This window comes from Penicillium verhagenii (assembly GCF_028828195.1).
Source record: "Penicillium verhagenii strain IBT 33310 chromosome Unknown utg000005l_segment0_segment0, whole genome shotgun sequence".
Classification (NCBI taxonomy): Eukaryota; Fungi; Ascomycota; class Eurotiomycetes; order Eurotiales; family Aspergillaceae; genus Penicillium; species Penicillium verhagenii.
This window is the reverse complement of record NW_026643169.1, coordinates 2,115,604-2,133,173: the sequence shown is the minus strand read 5'-3', so window position 1 is coordinate 2,133,173 and position 17,570 is coordinate 2,115,604. Positions and strand designations below refer to the sequence as shown.

The 17,570-nt window shown below is 47.3% G+C and overlaps 9 protein-coding genes across 9 annotated transcripts; 4 read left to right on the top strand and 5 right to left on the bottom strand.

The window, feature by feature from the left end:
* Window positions 1-594: 594 nt before the first annotated feature.
* On the bottom strand, window positions 595-2,427 carry N7466_004322 (GID4/VID24 family protein; the record flags this gene model as incomplete). The annotated part of the gene is made up of 2 exons (XM_057163719.1): window positions 595-785; window positions 852-2,427. The coding sequence occupies 2 exons, from the start codon at window positions 2,425-2,427 to the stop codon at window positions 595-597; spliced, it is 1,767 nt and encodes a 588-aa protein (XP_057022400.1).
* Window positions 2,428-3,660: 1,233 nt separating this feature from the next.
* On the top strand, window positions 3,661-4,863 carry N7466_004321 (lactate 2-monooxygenase; the record flags this gene model as incomplete). Its single annotated transcript, XM_057163718.1, has 1 exon — window positions 3,661-4,863. One exon carries the CDS (start codon window positions 3,661-3,663, stop codon window positions 4,861-4,863), a length of 1,203 nt encoding a protein of 400 aa, XP_057022399.1.
* A 599-nt stretch (window positions 4,864-5,462) lies between these two features.
* On the bottom strand, window positions 5,463-5,657 carry N7466_004320 (uncharacterized protein; the record flags this gene model as incomplete). Its single annotated transcript, XM_057163717.1, has 1 exon — window positions 5,463-5,657. One exon carries the CDS (start codon window positions 5,655-5,657, stop codon window positions 5,463-5,465), a length of 195 nt encoding a protein of 64 aa, XP_057022398.1.
* Window positions 5,658-6,883: 1,226 nt separating this feature from the next.
* Window positions 6,884-8,434, top strand: N7466_004319 (MFS transporter; the record flags this gene model as incomplete). Its single annotated transcript, XM_057163716.1, has 1 exon — window positions 6,884-8,434. The coding sequence occupies one exon, from the start codon at window positions 6,884-6,886 to the stop codon at window positions 8,432-8,434; it is 1,551 nt and encodes a 516-aa protein (XP_057022397.1).
* A 205-nt stretch (window positions 8,435-8,639) lies between these two features.
* On the bottom strand, window positions 8,640-10,313 carry N7466_004318 (uncharacterized protein; the record flags this gene model as incomplete). The annotated part of the gene is made up of 1 exon (XM_057163715.1): window positions 8,640-10,313. One exon carries the CDS (start codon window positions 10,311-10,313, stop codon window positions 8,640-8,642), a length of 1,674 nt encoding a protein of 557 aa, XP_057022396.1.
* A 1,827-nt stretch (window positions 10,314-12,140) lies between these two features.
* Window positions 12,141-12,965, top strand: N7466_004317 (uncharacterized protein; the record flags this gene model as incomplete). Its single annotated transcript, XM_057163714.1, has 1 exon — window positions 12,141-12,965. One exon carries the CDS (start codon window positions 12,141-12,143, stop codon window positions 12,963-12,965), a length of 825 nt encoding a protein of 274 aa, XP_057022395.1.
* A 173-nt stretch (window positions 12,966-13,138) lies between these two features.
* On the bottom strand, window positions 13,139-13,564 carry N7466_004316 (uncharacterized protein; the record flags this gene model as incomplete). Its single annotated transcript, XM_057163713.1, has 2 exons — window positions 13,139-13,369; window positions 13,514-13,564. 2 exons carry the CDS (start codon window positions 13,562-13,564, stop codon window positions 13,139-13,141), a joined length of 282 nt encoding a protein of 93 aa, XP_057022394.1.
* A 362-nt stretch (window positions 13,565-13,926) lies between these two features.
* N7466_004315 (protein kinase) lies at window positions 13,927-14,979 on the bottom strand (the record flags this gene model as incomplete). Its single annotated transcript, XM_057163712.1, has 2 exons — window positions 13,927-14,657; window positions 14,742-14,979. 2 exons carry the CDS (start codon window positions 14,977-14,979, stop codon window positions 13,927-13,929), a joined length of 969 nt encoding a protein of 322 aa, XP_057022393.1.
* Window positions 14,980-16,527: 1,548 nt separating this feature from the next.
* Window positions 16,528-17,202, top strand: N7466_004314 (iron-sulfur cluster assembly scaffold protein; the record flags this gene model as incomplete). Its single annotated transcript, XM_057163711.1, has 2 exons — window positions 16,528-16,972; window positions 17,048-17,202. The coding sequence occupies 2 exons, from the start codon at window positions 16,528-16,530 to the stop codon at window positions 17,200-17,202; spliced, it is 600 nt and encodes a 199-aa protein (XP_057022392.1).
* Between the last annotated feature and the right edge of the window lie 368 nt (window positions 17,203-17,570).

The following is a 17,570-nucleotide window of genomic DNA, read 5'->3' as shown; positions in this document are numbered from 1 at the left end:
GATTGCAGTATCGGGTAAGCCCATGCGGGGCAGGCTTGTCCATGCGAAGATCATCTCTGCGATGTCTCATTGAGAATAGAAGTTGAACGATTAGTATGTCAATTCCCCACGTCTTCGCTTCAGAAAAAATAATGAAGTTCTCATTGCGTGTCGGGATATAAGTGGGTAATACAAGTGAGACGTGGCTTGGAACGAAGCATATGGGCACCAGCAGCTACACTGCCAACCTTGGAAGTGCGCAGCCTAATAGTAGACTGGTATGTTAAATCTTGGAATTCATTCATATTTTTATCAATTGAAAAAGGGGAAGAATAAGGCTTTTCAATAGATGATCGAACCTAGACAGATTATCGGACTGTCTCCTAAAATATACAGCAGATAATTCGAAATGCACCACCAGCCTGCTATGCAAAGATAATAAAATAAAATATCATCCCAAATTGGTCAAACGCCAAAATATCAGAAATGAATCAAAACGCTGAAATCGGATGGGCGATCGGAGGCGGAGGGTAATTTGGCGCCGCTAAACAAAAAGCAAGAATGACACGAAAGAAATGGAAACATGATGCTGAATAGGCTCCACGTCGGCTCTACCTACCGGAAAGAATAAGAGGGACGGCTCATAGTGACACTTTCTGGTTTCAAGGAGAGTTGCTGATAAGGGGAGCTTCCAGGATCATAATAGAGTCCATCGACACTACCGTCTTCTCGGGAGAGAGAAGTGTAGTAGAAACCGGAGATGGTTAGACCTTGACGAGAATCTGTTGGTGTAATGAAACATCGTTCTATTGTACGTCAATGAAGGAATCTTAGTAGGACGTGCGGGGGATAATGTGGATAATGAAGCTTACCTTTCCATCGCATCAAGATCCACCCTTGCGCTAGTTTCTCGGTAATCCATGTATGGCTGACAAGATTCTTGGCTATTTCAGCATCAGGCAGGTCCTTGAAAGGCTGAAGCTTTCGCCAGTAGGTGGTGTCGGTGTCTGCATCCGCTTTGAAATTCTTTGTCTCGAGGGTATGTTTGTTGAAATCAATGATTTCACCCTCTAGGAAGGTCACGATATGCGCATCCTGAGTTGGTGATGTTTTGTCGGGGATGTTGTAAGCCTCCATGGTGCCCGAAAGGGTCATTTCGCTGAAATTTATGTTGTGAATGGTGACTTTGACGGGCCAGTTCTCATCGCGAGGGTTTGCTTGATATCGCCGTCCACTAGTCGTAGAGACAGTGATGCGAGTATTGGCCTCACTTCCGTTAACAATGACGGGGTCACTTGGCGCATTGGGGCTTGGTATCCGAGGTTGTAAGGCTGGGCAACTTGAATTCGCAGCCCTTTGGCATCCAGTGAAGACAACTCCAGGTTGGAGCCAAGAGCAGGCTGCTGGAGGGGCTATAGTATTTATATCTAGGATAAAATCACTAGAGAAGTTGTCTGGTGACAGGAAACCTCTTGCATGCGCCGAGTTGATACTCTCCTCAACGGAATTGGAATAGCGCAGATGATCCAGGTAGCTGATTGTATCTTTCAAGATTGAGTCCCCAGGGGCCTCGGAATATAGTTGCCGATGTGCAGCGGTGCGAGCACGCAAGTCACTGTGGGTGAGAATTCGATGAGGTTCGGCTCGGTTTGGGGGTCGGTATCGATATGCCCGCGAAGATGATGAACCTGCTGCCGCTCGCTCGGTTTCCTCCGACTCATCGCTAGCGCGGCTGTGCCTGTTATCCAAGAGGTAACTTTCTAGCGTACGTGTTCGAGATAAACGAGGTTGTCGCCTTGTGGATTGCAGCAGGGCTTCCATCGTTGAGATAGGAGGATTCCGAAAGACACTGTCACCCTCAGATGTTTCTCCTCGGTCACTAGCGTTTATAGATGGCGTGCGAACATTCGGGTCATGTCGCCGGGGTCGGCTTGGCCGGCTTGATGAGGTACTGCGGTCTGCAACAGCATGGAGGAAGGGCTGGATCTGATCTTCTTCCGATTCGCCGGCACGGGGAGTGTCCTCGTCCTCATCATCTGACCCAGGCGCCCAGCCAAAGAGCGATCGGGAATTTGATCGGCGACCCTCGTAGTTGGGCATATTCGTGGAAGCAGTAGTGTCTTCGTGCGGGCGATGCACTATAGGGATGCGACGGTTGATCTCGATTGGTAGGCGCGGGTTAGGCTCATCCACATCCATTTGACCCTCTTCGTCTTCCATGGGCTGCAAATAGGACGGTGGATACCGACGATGGCGATCTCGACCGAAGGATAGTAAACTTGGATTATATAGCAGGGAGCGAGACCGAAGGAAGTTCACATTCTCTTCGTGAGCATTATCGCTCTCCATGGGGACAGAGGAGCTGGAATTTGAGTCACGTTGCGATGGCGAGCCAGGCGCGGGTACAATTAAATGCGCTCCATCATGGCCATTGGGCCATTTCGTCATATTGTAACTGCTCACCGCCCTTTCGAGACAGGCAGAAAATCAAATTTAAATCAAACAACTGGTCAACTGTTACGATTCTATGAACAAGTTACAAGTTACAACTTGAACACAATCAAATATCAAGTAGAATGGAACCTTAAAGACCATCAAGGCATCCTTTCAACTTCTTCCCGGGTGCTCCGCAAACTATCCTTTATTTCAGCATACAAGCCTTCATCCTCTCATCCTCTTTCCTCCATCTGTTTCCTCCAGGAAAGACTACTAGTACCTTCCGAACTTCGAAGTCTGTTGACACACGGTATAAGGGGCTGGAAATGCTCCTTAAATTCTTCCTCCGCGGTCCTAAATTACTAATATCCAGGCCGCATCGAACTTTTTCCTGGACATCATCAATTTTACCACGAATACAAACTGTCCAGTGGTGAAATAGCGTGCGACATTGATCACTTCTTTTTCAGTTGCTTCCCTAAGAAGCTCGCCTTCATCGCGTTCGGTACTCTGCCAAGAATCTTTAACAAGTGACAAGACTTCTGGGTCCGCTTCGCTATGTGCTTTCCAGCACGTTGTCACTCAACCCATTTTACACGGGTCCGTGCAATCGATTTTTCGAGGAAAATACGCTCAGTCTGACCATTGCGCTCTATCTCAATGATTTGATGCCCATTCTGCATAGTGAATGTAGGGTCGAATCCAAAATCTTCTTCACTCATCCAAAAAAAAAAAAAAAAAAAAAAATCCAAGGTTAATAGACGCAAATTGAAGCCCGTCCTCGTTGATTATGAAGCGTTCAGATGCGGGTCAAAACCCCAGGACATTTCGGCGACTGTGCTGTATACATATATCCACATGTGTCTGTTTTTCGATCAAGAACTGCAATTAAGAGAGGCATGGCCGCAATCGCACGAAACTAGAAAAGCCATTGATAGCATTTGAATTTACAAGCTTTTTTAATTGCCTACTCAAATTTTGTTTATTTACTGTCTCGTGCATACACATCGTTTTCCATGGCTCAACTACAAATCCAACAGGACCAAGGAACGATATGACGTAGCTGTGGTATCATTTCATAACATTTGAATAAATGGCGTTATCTTCCCGGTCTAGAGAAAGATACAACATTCAGCCATTTGAGACTTCACATTTCGCGCCAATAACCCTTGGGGCAAAGTGAAAGCCGCAAATTACTATAGTCTTCTCCATCGCCACTTCCCGCAAATCCCAAGAGTCAAGACCATGACGACATCTCAGCCCCACACCTACGAAAATGAAGTATATGCAGATGGCCTTAAGAACTTAAAACCAGCCATTAGCTTCAACCCACTTGACTGGGAAGTCAAAGCCAAGGAAATTCTTCCCGCCGAAAGTTTCGGCTATGTATGGGGTTCAGCCGGCATCCGTGAGACAGACGACAACAATCGAGCAGCGTTCCGCAAATGGGCCATTATTCCATCACGCCTGGTCAAGGCGGACTTCCCAAACCTTTCGACCACTATTTTCGGCCAAACGTACAAATCCCCTATTGCGATTGCACCAGTGGGCGTTCAACGCATCTTTCACCGCGACGGGGAAATCGCAACTGCCACAGCAGCATGCAAGGAGAATGTTCCGTATATTCTCAGCTCGGCTTCATCAACCAGCATTGAGGATGCTGCAAACGCCAATGCCGACGGCCCGCGTTGGTTCCAGTTGTACTGGCCATCAAACGAGCACAATGACATTACCGTAAATCTTTTGAAGAGAGCTAAGCAATCCGGGTACAGCGTGCTCGTGGTGACACTTGACACATATATCCTGGGCTGGCGTCCATCTGACCTTTCAAATGCATTCAACCCTTTCCTGCGCCCGGATAACATTGGCGTCGAGCTAGGCTTCTCAGACCCTGTTTTCCGCCATTGGTTCCGTGAACGGCATGGTAAGGAGGTGGAGGATGACATGGGGACTGCTGCGGCAGAGTGGACGAAAACTATATTCTCGGGTCTCAGCCATTCCTGGGAAGATCTGAAGTTTCTTCAAGAGCATTGGGATGGACCGATTGTTTTGAAGGGAATCCAGACTGTTCGGGATGCAGAACAGGCTGTTGAAGCTGGAGTTCAGGGCATTGTGGTTTCTAATCACGGTGGTCGTCAGCAGGATGGAGGAGTCGGATCTCTCGATGTGCTTCCTGAGATTGTGGAAGCGGTTGGGGACCGAATGGAGATTATTTTCGATTCTGGTATTCGGACCGGGGCTGATATTGCTCGAGCTTTGGCGCTTGGCGCAAAAATGGTCCTTATTGGTCGGCCGTATGTTTATGGGCTTGCTATTGCTGGAGAGGCCGGGGTGTCTCATGTACTTCGAAGCCTTCTTGGTGACCTGGAATTGACGCTCCATCTTGCTGGTATTCCGTCTTCGTCCTCGGAGCATTTGAATATGAAAGTGCTAAGGAGAAATACTTGAAATGTTCCTGTTCTCAAGGCGATGTGCCGATATTGGGCCGGCTAGAGGCGCAGCTCATCTCCACATATTGGGCGTGTCTTGGATAAAAGGTCACTTAGATAGAGAGCAAATGTTCAATAACACTATTAGAAAGAAAGAAATAGATCAAATTACATCAGGATATTGGAATGAAGGAAGGAAGTACCTGAAAGTGGAACGGGATATTGGAGAGCTTCAGGCAAAGAGGTTCAACGTTGGGTAGTCTGGCATAACAACATAATACCAGTAGGTCTTAAGTCTCCATTCAATGTTCTCCGAATTGATGGAAATAAGAACCTATCAATTACCGAAGAGGAAATCCCCCTATAGACTAAGGCAAAGAAATTAATAAAACAAGAGAACGAGTCTGCTGAGGGAAACGGGGCGAGCGCAATGATGTGTATTGGGTGCTGCAAGGAAGGAAGAAGAAGAAGAGAAAGAGAACAAGCTATCACCAAACACCAAACACCAAATAGAAATAAAGTTATTAATAATCTTCTCTGTATTAACACCCAACTTCTACAAATATTTCAACCTTGCCCCGTAAGGCAACCCAGTACTCGGTGTCGCGAAATGCCCCATCACAAATAAGCATTAACGAGACTCAGCAACTGACTCGCGACAAACAGAGAAAGTCCCAGAATAAAGAAAACAATCGTAAACTGAAAGACGACTCGTTGGGCCTTATTGTACTTGGAATACTGGCGCAAGGCGAAAACAATGACTCCCACGGCAGCCACAGTGGGCGCCATATCTTTCCACGCAATATCGGTCATGTTGCGATCAACTCAATTCAATTCAAGCAACTTGAAAGGAGCTATCTCAATATTAGCATGGGATTCGCCGGGTTTCCCGATTTCGGTTGAATTCTACCAATAAAGTGGAGTATAGGGCGAATGGGCCAGTGATGATCGTTGGAGATCGCGGTCAACAATATGGACGCTGAAGAGATGGCTCACTTGACAAAGAATGGAGCGCAGAATTCGATGATGAGTATTTTGAAGAGAAATGATTTGAAGAGAAAGAGCTGGTCGGGTGGAAGATCTCCAAAAACAGCCGCGTATGCCAGTGGGGCATCGTTCCCTATCGCTTACCCACACAGTACACTACGGGCTGCGGCCTACGGGCTTACCCACACTACGGCGGTCCCTCCCGGACAGCCGCACCCGCCACATCATTTTTCTTTGTACCCGCTTTTATCACCGCCCTGGTATTCAAGCTAGTACACTCCAGCTGTAATTATTACTAGTAGTCATAGAGGTTAGGTGGTTGGTTAATCAAAGCAGAAGGTAAAAGCAGAGTAAAATGGCAGTACAGCCCCTTTCCTCCCACTTTTCCCTCTATTTATAGCGAAAATTGTTTTTGATATTGGAAGTATCCTAAAGCTAAGTCTGTAACGTAAAAAAGGGACCGCAATCTTTCCCCCGAGACAACCACAATGACAGCGCAAATACGACCACGAACACTATTGATGAAACGGAAGATGTACGAGCCAGGAACGCTGATAGGAATTGAATACAGAGAAGAAGGAAGCAGGATGTGGGATTCACAATGTGGGATTATGCGAATTTGAGGATTAAACCTGTACGGGCAGCCAGCCTTTTCTTTTGTTCTGGTCATTCGTTCTTGCGGAGTTACTGGCATGCCTGCATACTACTAGTAGGTCCTAAGTCTCCATTCGATGTTCTCCAAATTGATGGAAATAAGAACCTGTGAGTTGCCGAAGAGAAAATCCCCCTGCAAACCGAGGCAAAGAAGTGAAGTCATTGATAGTCTTCCCCGCATCAACCCCATTACCCCAAACTAAAGTTAAAAACGAAAAGCCGATGACTAGTATACAGTATACTACTCCACCGGATAATAACAACTATCAAGGAAAAGAACCATGTTGATCTTTTGGCCAGCTGAAATCCTCATTCCTATTTATCCTTCAGCTCCCGCCATTCGTTGCCATTCCTCTCTCCCATCATGATTGCAGAGGTCTCCACTCGTCCATCTCACAATGTCCAACAAATTCTCAATAAATTCCTACAGTTTCTGGATAGTCACATACGTGGCCATAGGAACAATCTCTAGTGCCTACGGCCTCGCAATAATAGGCACAACAGTCGGACAACCCAACTTCTACAAATATTTCAACCTTGCCCCACAAGGCAACCCAGGATACGACCACACAACCAACATAATCGGCGCCCTAAATGGCGTGAACTCCGCGGGCGCAATAATAGGCTGTACATTCCAAGCCTGGGCCGGCGATTACTTCGGCCGCAAATGGACCATGCAGTTTGGGCTCGTGGTCCTCATCTTGGGCGGAGCATTGTGCGCGGGGACAGTGGATATTGCGATGTTCATCGTTGCGCGGTTGATCGCCGGGATTGGCTCGGGTACGCTGGCCTGCATTGTGCCGACGTATCAGTCTGAGATCGCGACTGCTGAGACCAGGGGCGCAATGGTTGCTGTTACGGGCATCATGTATGCCGTTGGGTACTCTGTTGCGGCGTGGCTTGGATATGCCTGTTATCATATTCAGGACGGGGATTCGGTCCAATTCTCTTGGAGGTTCCCGTTGGCAGTCCAGGTTCTTTTCCCGCTGATTGTTTTGGTGGGAAGTCCTTTTGTTCCTGAGTCGCCGAGGTGGTTGTTGCAGCAGGGACATCGGGAGAAAGCGTTGTCGGTTGTCACGCGTTTACAGAGGGATGTTGTCAAGGCCAGGCAGGAATTCTTCTTGGTTGAGAAACAATTTGAGCTTGATCGATCTGTTCAGACGCGGTGGTTTGAGATTGTTCGGACGCCGTCTAATCGGCGACGCGCCTTTGTGGCGTGTGCGTTGATGTGGGGAGATCAATTCCTTGGAATATTTATTATTACCAATTATGGAGTCTTGATCTACGAGAGTATTGGGTTCGAGGATCCGGTTCCTCTTTTACTCTATGCATGCTGGGCCAGTTTTACGTTGATTGGTAATACGTGGACGGCGCTCTACGTCGACCGTTACGGACGCCGAACTTTCCTGCTGATCGGATCCATTGGCTGTGTTGCTTGTCTGATATTCTTGTGTGCCCTCTGTGCCCGGTACCTTGGGACGGATAACACAGCCTGGCTGCATGCTGCTGTTTTTTTTGTTTTCTTCTACTGTTTTTGGTGGTGTTTTTTCATGGATGCCACACAATATATTTACGTGACCGAGATCTTTCCGAATCATCTACGGACCCAAGGCGTGGCACTTGGCATTGCCTTCTTCTACTTGGCATCGGAAGTGACTTTGGTTGCTGCGCCCGTGGGCTTGGCTAAAGTTGGATGGAAGTTCTACTTAGTGCTGATTGTTCCATCCTTGTTCTATATTGGGGTCATTTACCTTTTCTTCCCGGAGACAAAAGGTCGGGCTCTCGAGGAGATAGGTGCTTTGTTTGGCGATGAGGCTAATGTTGCTTGTCATTGGTACGATGCGACAGATGCGGAAAGGGAGAAAATGGCAGAAGAGGCTCTGCAAGAGCTTGCTCAAGCTGAAGAATCCGAGGAAAAGGTCCATTCATCTCATCATGATTTTACCTGAGCACCGAATGTTCCACTATCCCCCTTGAATTTTCGGGTATTGAGTATTTACTTTTGTTATATTCCTACCCAGGATTATGAAAGGTCATTACAGGTATACATGCATACTAGCCATACTAGCCATACTCTCCCCAGTTATCCCATTGAAAGTATGAATGACTTCCATGTGTCTGAAATATTAACTTGCCGTGTATTTAACATTGACTTTATACAATTGGCTCTTTCCTTCCCAAAGCCCAATTCGGAGAATTAATCCTCGGGGAATTCTCCACAACCTGACCGTCCACGATAATAAACTCCTTGAACTTGCGAGGAGGAAGCCCGTTAGCGTAGAGAGCATCGATCTCCGCATATGACCTGTTCTGCGTCTCGGGCTGGAAGAAGTAAAGCCCAAACATAATGAAAAACTCAGCACCAACAAACAGAAACATGACCCTACCACCCCAGTTCAACTCATTGGGGTTGATAAAATAAGGGAAAATAGACGAAAGTAAGAGCGCCGTAAGCTGCTGGCAAACAAGCACAAACGCAATAGTCTTGGGCCGTGTCACCTGGGCAGCTGTCTCCTGAGCCACGGCCCATCCATAGCATCCAACTGTTGCAGTGTAAAGCATCGACCAGGTAATCATGAAGGCAAGCAGTGCGATGTTCGCTGAGGTATTAGAAGTCGGGGCGATCGATACGCCAGCGATGATCACTGACCAGAACATGAGGAAAGTGCCACCACCAATCAGACCTTTACGACGGGGAATCACATCGGACAAAAAGACAGCGACAATATTTGAGCAGAGTTGAAGGGTAGATGAGATCGCCGTCAGCTGAAAGGAGTTTGTTTGACCGATTAGTTCAAAGTAGTAGGTCTGGTAGGTGTTGGCAAAGTAGCCACCGCTGAAGTTCTGGGATTGAAGACCAAGCACTGCGACAAATGTACGGGATCTGTGTTCCTTGGAGAATATGCTCTTCCAACTTGTCTGACAAGCTGTGGACTCTTCATTCTCGAGTTGTCTCAGCTCAAGCTTGATGGCTTGAATGTAGATTTCGACGTCAGACTTTGAACCGTACAGCCGGCGAATGGCCTTGCGTGCGTCACTTTCCCTGCCTTTCTTCATGTACCAGACTGGGCTTTCGGGGAGGAAAGGAAGACCACAGAGATAGATTCCGGGGATGACAAATGTCATGAGAAATGCAAGCCTGAAAGACCAATTTCCAGATAAACCGGATGCGCCATATCCTGTCATTGATGAGCAGAAATTGCCAAACACAATGATAACATTGGTGAGAGATGAGGCCGTACTGCGCAGATTCGCCGGTGCATTCTCTGTCACGTAAAGAGGCGGGAGAACAGTTGACAGTCCCACAGCAAGACCCAGAAGAAGCTTCGAGACAAAGAGGACCGGAAGGTTAGGTGCAAAGACTAAGGCGAAAGAGGAACAGAGTGAAATAGTGACAGCAGTGTACAACAGCTTCTTGCGGCCTAAAACATCTGCAAATTGACCAGCGGCATACCCGCCAAAGACTTGGCCAATAGTCGATGCTGCATTCCAAAGGGATTGCCATAAAGCAGGAATGACCCACTCCTCGCCGTCGGTGTAATAGTTCCCATAGTATTTGCGAAATGCAGGGAAAGCTATGGCAGTACCGGAGAGCCCGGAGTCATATCCATAACCAAATGTCAGAAGCATGGTGTAAATCGTCCACCAGCAAAATTGTTTATTTGCCTTGATGGCCAACCAGAGTTTGCTCCATTGTTCTTTTGCTGTCGTGTTTGGCGCTGGGTGTATGCTTTCCTTCAATTCGAATTCTTCGTGAGCAACTTCAATGTGATTTGAAGCTCTCTTCTCACACTCCTCAAGAGAGTCTTTTGAATGGGCGAAATCCATTGTGACAAAAACAGCGAAGGAAAAGACAGGCTCGCTTGTTGAATTTGATCATTTGGTTATAACGACCTGCTCTTTAAATGTAGAATGTAGATGCGGGGGTTCCCCATGGGGAAGGTTATTGGTATAGAAAGGCATGTAGGGATTAGGTTAGTCTCGGTCCGAAGCTCGGTAAAATTGGCACGATTTGTCGGTAGTGTAAGGAGGTTCCGGAGAAACTTCGCAAAGCGCAAGTTCAAGTAGTGTACGAAGTAAATGGTAGCGACTTGGACGACGTGACTCACGTGAGTCTCGCCGAAATTTCCGAGCAATGATGTTCCAAACGCGAATAAATTGTCAGAGCTCGGATGACGCGTCTCAGAGATGTATCTCTAAGCCCCGCCATCGACACAGCCGAACTTATCCAAGATGCAAGATTCGGGGATACTGGTGTTCGTTTACTTAGTTGAGGGCTCGAGTGTATTGCTTGGCAGGAAAGGCAAAAGTGGATCTGACTTAGGCGCTAAGATAAGATAACGAAGTATCACGTGAGCAGCTCCCGACCATATTTTCTTCTTCGCTTCGTTTTCCTCTTTCTTCCACACACTTGTCTGCTTGTCAAAAGTGACATGGAATTTTAATGTTTGAATTCCAGAGTCGCCCTTGATATTGTTCCAGCACATCCGTACATCGCTCGGCTACTTATGCGAAGCCACACTCTGTGCAAATACGACGACTCTAATCTCCAATCATCCCCAGAAAAACGTGAAGACCCAGAAACTCGGATCGCGTCTGCAGGCTTCAATTGAAGCCTTACCTTCCATACCTCATGATTGTATCAAATTCCAGAGCATCTCCTTGCTACTGATTTATTACATGACTACTTCCCTACACCACATTCCCTCTTCGTGATTTCTATGATGATCTTTTAATCAAGATTGAACCAGGCTGTTATACACTTAGACTCCTGGGGCATGATCGCTAATACACTGAAAATTCTGATCGATCACGAAGAAGGTTTGTTTTGTTTTGTTTTTTTTGTTATCTTAGTCTAACTTAGCTTAACTCAATGCATTATTATACCTTCGAAAAGACAATTCCCATGTAGACTTTAAAGTGAACGTTGTTCACGTGATTTCAATTGCTGTAGCCCCCGGTGTTAGATTCCAACACCTTCACAGTCCAATTGGTTTTGGGGACGTCTTCTCTATTTTCAACTGCGGTCTTTCGCAAATGTTGAAGTCTACCGAGCCGCGTCGCAAATTGAGTTCCGCTGCAGCCTGCTTACATGGCAAAATACAAGCTTTGATGACCTATTGCCCCGGCCTAGCTCGCCGAGATCGCCGAGAAGATGGATCCGGGATGATGATCATCATTTCATTGTGCAAGCTGACGCATTGGGATGAATTCATTGACTCGGAAGCTCGGCGTGGAAAGTCTGTTTCCCAAGAAGCGGCCGCTATATTCAATGTTAGGCCATGCGGGGATCTGCGGCCGCTCCCCTTCACAATCATTGGTCCCGCAGATGCGGCCGCTCCCCATCTCTAAACGTGGTCGACATAGCACATTTCATTACGCCACCCTTTGCGGCCGCTCTCTTCGTCGGTTTATAAGCTGAAAATGCGGCCGCGTGGGCATACAATCGGAATGGAAATTCATGAAGCCAATACGAGCGGCCGCGAAGAATATGATCTACAGTATTTCTGTGAGCAGGATTACCCATCGTGGTCTATATAAACTCTGCAATTCCCAGAGATAGTCTTTTTTTCTCATCATCGCAACTACCATTCATTCCCTGTCTTACCTACCTATTCTATCACCGTTTCAACACCCCGAAAAACAGACTTCATCATGACAAAGGTGTGGTTCATCACTGGCTCTTCCCGGGGTCTCGGCCTCGCCACTACCAAAGCCGCCCTCGACAAAGGAGACAATGTCATTGCAACAGCTCGCAAGCCCGAGCAATTGGCAAGCCTAGTGGATAAATACGGCAGCGACCGCATCTACCCCGTCGCCCTTGACGTCACCAACAACGACCAAGTCCTCGAGGCTGTCCAAGCTGGACATGCCAAGTTCGGCCGCATCGACGTCGTAGTCAACAATGCCGGATATGCCAACACTGCCGCTGTCGAAGACATCACCGTCGAAGACTTCCGCGCCCAAGTCGACGCCAATCTTTTCGGCGTGGTCTATGTCTCAAAGGCCGTACTTCCTATCCTCCGTCAACAAAAGTCGGGTCACATCTTCCAGATTTCTTCAGTTGGTGGACGAATCGGTATGCCCGGTCTTTCGGCCTATCAATGTGCCAAGTGGGCAGTTGGCGGTTTCTCGGGGGTTCTTGCTCAGGAAGTTGCCCCGCTCGGTATCAAGGTCACTGTCCTTGAGCCGGGTGGTATCCGCACTGACTGGGCCGGTGCATCAATGGATTACCCACCCGTTAGCGAGCCATACCAGGCCACAGTTGGAGCCATTGCTCAGTTCCTTCGCCAATACTCTGGAACTGAGCCCACGTTGCCGGAGAATATTGCCAGGATAATCATCAAGCTTCTTGATGAGGAGGAGCCTCCGTTGCGTCTTGTTATTGGCGCTGATGCCATTCCCTACGCTGCTAAGGCTGCACAGACGCTTGCTGAGTCGGATGAGAAGTGGAAAGAGCTGAGCGTTTCATTGGCTTAGAGCTTATGGTATACTCCCGCTGAAGCCACAGTTTGTTAAAGATATCTTGCCAGTGTTACTTCTTTAAATACTAGAATAATGTCACACGAAGCTTATAAGAATATTGAACTTGCATTTTCTCCGACTTTCCTTCTCGCCTCTCTTAGTTTCGAAAAACCGTAAGAATCCCGATATCACCCATCGGATTTCACATTCTTCCCCTCTTTTTCCGCCCGACTCTCCTCAAGAGCCTTCTGAACCCATGATGCATCCCTATCCCGATCTGCCCTTGTTACCCGCTGCTGCGATGTAGCCGGTGATTGAGATTGGACTTGGGCATCCTGTCTTGCAGTACGAATAGAGCTGAAGCAGTACGTGCAAAGTAGAACCGCCATAGTAAAAGCCGCAATAGGCGCATTAAGGGACTTGAATATTAGATCTTATTAGTAGCTGATTATGTTGTAATTGAATCTCCAACGCAACATTGAATGCAATGTCTCAGATGTTATGCTATGGTATGATGACGGCCCGACGCGTGTTGGACCCAAGGAACATTGATTCAGACTTACTCCTGCAGATCGGCCGAGGGCCTTGGGATTCGGTGGGTGTTTTTGTGTCATTGAGATGTGTGTATTAGTTGTAGAAGTCTCAGACAATCTACCTTAAGCCTCGGAAGAGTGTCACTTTGGAGAGTCGCGGGAAGACGGGGAACGCCAAGTATTCCCCCCGATGGCTCCACTATCCAGTTGACGTTACTTTGCACCTTGATACCAGGTTTTACATGAGTTAATTCAACGATTTTTAGATTTATGGGATCCAGCCAAGCTTCTGTTAATTTACATTATTTGATGGTTCTTCAAAGCTTTACATTTCATTACTAAACTTCATGATAGCATACTGCTAGCATCCCGCATTCATTGTTGCTTTCTTAGTCGGCGCTTTATATCTCTCGCTGGCAGTATAACGCGGCTGAGCTTTCGCTTCAATTTGTGGTATCTCTATACCACTTGAGTTTGAATCCAAGTTGCTCTGGCTCTCCCAAATAAAGCATTTGAAGAAGCCCCCGCTTGTCTAGGTCTTGACATTTTTTTTTTTTTTTGAAAGATAAATCCTCTGCCGAGTCGTCTTGGCAATTATGTCTTGCGGGAAGAAGCGTCTCTGTGTATGCGGACAATTCTTTAATCGTGGTATATTTGTTGTGCCAACATTTTGTGATAATGTCGTCAATCAACGGATCGCCATCTAACTTGGGAAATTCCATGTCCTGCAGTAAATCCACAACTTTGCATCCATGCTCTTTGCGGTCCTCTGTAAGTTGCCGATCTTCATAAACTTCAAAGCCATAGTTTATGAGATAGTACAAGGAACCCAAGGCGAATTGTTCGGTTCGAGGACCTAGAAAACCAAAACCCCCACGCGGTCCCTGATCCTGCTCGTCGCTGTTGAGTATTCTTCCATACGGAGCCATACATGCTTCAAAATCTGAACCAATTTCAGCTGTGGAATCAAAATCAGACAGTTTTATTCGGTTCCGATCAAGTAGAATGTTTTTGGGTCGTAGGTCGCCATGTGCAAGATTGAGCGATTCTAGAAAACCAACGGCTTGAGCAAGATCGTTCATCCATTCCTTTCGTAAGGGCAGAGGCTCCAGTTTATGAACTTGAATTGACAAAACCTTCTGTTTGCTGGTCGCGAGTTTGGTTATCATGGATTCTCCAGAAAAGGGTTATATCTAAAAATGTTGTTAGTATAGTTATAGATATACTAGTAAGTATTATATACTAATAAGGGTCGCACCTCGCATATACTGAAGAAAGATGCCATGATCTGTATAGAGGAAACACTGAACTATAGAAGGGCAGGGCGAATGTCGAGAAAAGATCTCATAGATCTTGAGTTCTTTCTGGAATTGTTCTCTCTCAAATTCGCCAGATTTTGGAACTTTGACCACGACATGAGGATGGACCTCATACACAAAGGAGATACCCCCTTTCCAGAGCCAGTGTACATCGGGGAACTGCTGCTGAATATCCATGATAGCGTTGATATGGACCAGGTTGGAAGCTGGTCTGCAAAAAAGCTCGCTGCTGGGGGTGTGGGGTAGGTGAGCAAAGAGAAGAACGGGGTGCGTCAAAGTGAGGCTCTAAGGTTGACTAGATAGTTTAGCCAGCTCAACTGAATGTTCTTGGTGCTTCAATTTTAAAGCATGAAACACTCACGAATCTTCTCGGAACGCAGCAGCAGCAGTTGTAGAACAAAGATCACTTGTACAGCAGGCCCCCTTCCTGAAGAACCAGTAGAGGCAGCAGGTCTGTGCTCAACAGGGGTCTATAGTAGACTCTACTATAATCTCGTAACTCGTTACACAAAATTTAGTATACAAAGGCGACACTATGCCAATTGCCAGCGAAGGGCCTTTTCGCAATTCATTCCTGTTACTCCTCCCATCATTGTATCCGTATGATCCACTTCGCTATATTGTCGTTGGCCTTGAAACATATGAAATGCCACAGCGCTGTTGCTTAGCAAAATGCTCGCGTTCTTCTGGAATCTTGACTTCATGCGTAAGAAACTCCTTGAAAGGCACACTTCACCAAGGGCGATGCCGGTATAAAGAGCTCTCAAATATCTCTGTGCAAATCCCATAGCTCACCGCTAGGTAACATGCGGAATTAGTGGTAACTTTGCATAATTGACGTGTGTATAAGTACTAGTTTCTAGGAGCTCAAAACAATCACCACATGTGAGAACGACATGGTACATATTCCATTCCCGATCTGTTGCGGCAATCCGCGAATTACCCCTCAGCGATTCTCTCACCGGAGGCTCCGATCAGTTGATCGGGCGTGTTCCCGAGTTAGTTCATGCATGCTCGGATTTTGCGGGTTCTTTGAATTTGCCGAGTTCGTATCTCCGAACCTCCGCGGAGGTTGCGGTCTTGCGGATAATACCGGGGGAATTAGAGACTTCGTGCTGGGGGATGGACTACTGTAGTGAAGACCAGGGCCGGACGACGGTCAATTGAATAAATCGAACCCAACAGAACAATTGACCGAATATTAAATCATCGAATGTACATCTTTGCCTTGAACGTCATACCCACCATTTGATATCATTGGCATTCAATTGGCCGAGGTATGTTCCATCGGAAAACAAGAAAGTTGAAGAGTCCACCGCGGACAACATTAATGGCCGTCCGTCTAGGCTCGCCACTGCCCCTCAGACAGTGATATCACCAAAGTGGGTTCAGCCTGGGGCAGCGCTCATTTTGCCCTCACTCCCCCTTCAATTTTGACGTACTATTGCAGCTCTATTAAATAATTGATCGTTCTGTGTGCAGTAAACTGTAGAAAACGCCCTTGTAAAAGAATGCTTAGTCAACTCCGATGTCCGGCGACTCGGAGGTTCTAGACTTCCCCATTAGGACTAGCGCGAACGCTGAATAAGAATCAGATTATTTAGCAATGAATTCATCATTCTCCCCATATCAGATCTGTTTTTCGCCTTCAACCACCTTCATCCTCAACCTCAACAACCCATCACAATAACCGATCTTAACTTACTCAACACCCCATAACTCACAATGTTCAAGCGTCTCGTCACCGTCGCCCCTCGCGTCGGCGCTGCGGCGCCCCGTACTTTCTCCCCTCTCTCGGCCCTGCAATCCGTCCAGCCCATCCAGAGCCGTGTCCCCACTGCCTCTCCCGTCCAGCGACGCGGATACCACGAGAAGGTCCTTGATCACTACAACAACCCCCGCAACGTCGGCTCCTTCAAGAAGGGCGACAGTGATGTTGGTACCGGCCTGGTCGGTGCCCCCGCCTGCGGCGATGTCATGAAGCTCCAGATCCGCGTGAACAAGGACACCGGCCGCATTGACGACGTTGTCTTCAAGACCTTCGGCTGTGGAAGTGCTATTGCTTCATCAAGCTACCTTACCGAGCTTGTCCGCGGCATGTCCCTTGATGAGGCTGGCAAGATCAAGAACACCGATGTGGCGAAGGAGCTTTGCCTCCCGCCTGTCAAGCGTATGTATCTCTTGACGTGACATCACGTTTCGTGTGCAATGTGGGATTTATTTGCTAACTCCTGTTCTCTATTAGTGCACTGCTCTATGCTTGCTGAGGATGCTATCAAGTCCGCCATTTCCGATTACTACACCAAGAACCCCAAGACCAAGTCTACCGACCTGTCCGGAACTGGTGCCTCCATCCCTGATGTGACTGCCACTGCCGGTGCCGCTGCTGCTGCCGTTTAAATTGTTTACTCAAGCGGAAGCATCCGGAAACCGGGCTGAAACAGACCTCGGTCCCAGCAAGCAAAGCTCTTTCTCTTTTTTTTTTTCTTTATTCTTTTAACTGAGATGTGATTACCCCACGAGCGCTGTGAAAATACAAGCACAATCCTTTGATCGAGCGATAACTAGTTCCGAGCCGGATTTGATCACCGAACGACTGAGATTGTCTTGGTGATGGAGGTTTCAAACAAATATGCGTTATTTGTTTGCTGTACAGAATTTCTTTATTTCCCCTTTCTTTGCATGTTTGAATCCCTTTTTTGTTGGGCTCTTTTTTTTTTCTGTGGGGGCGCCTCGGTATCTGGGATCCTCGATCGATACTTTACTCT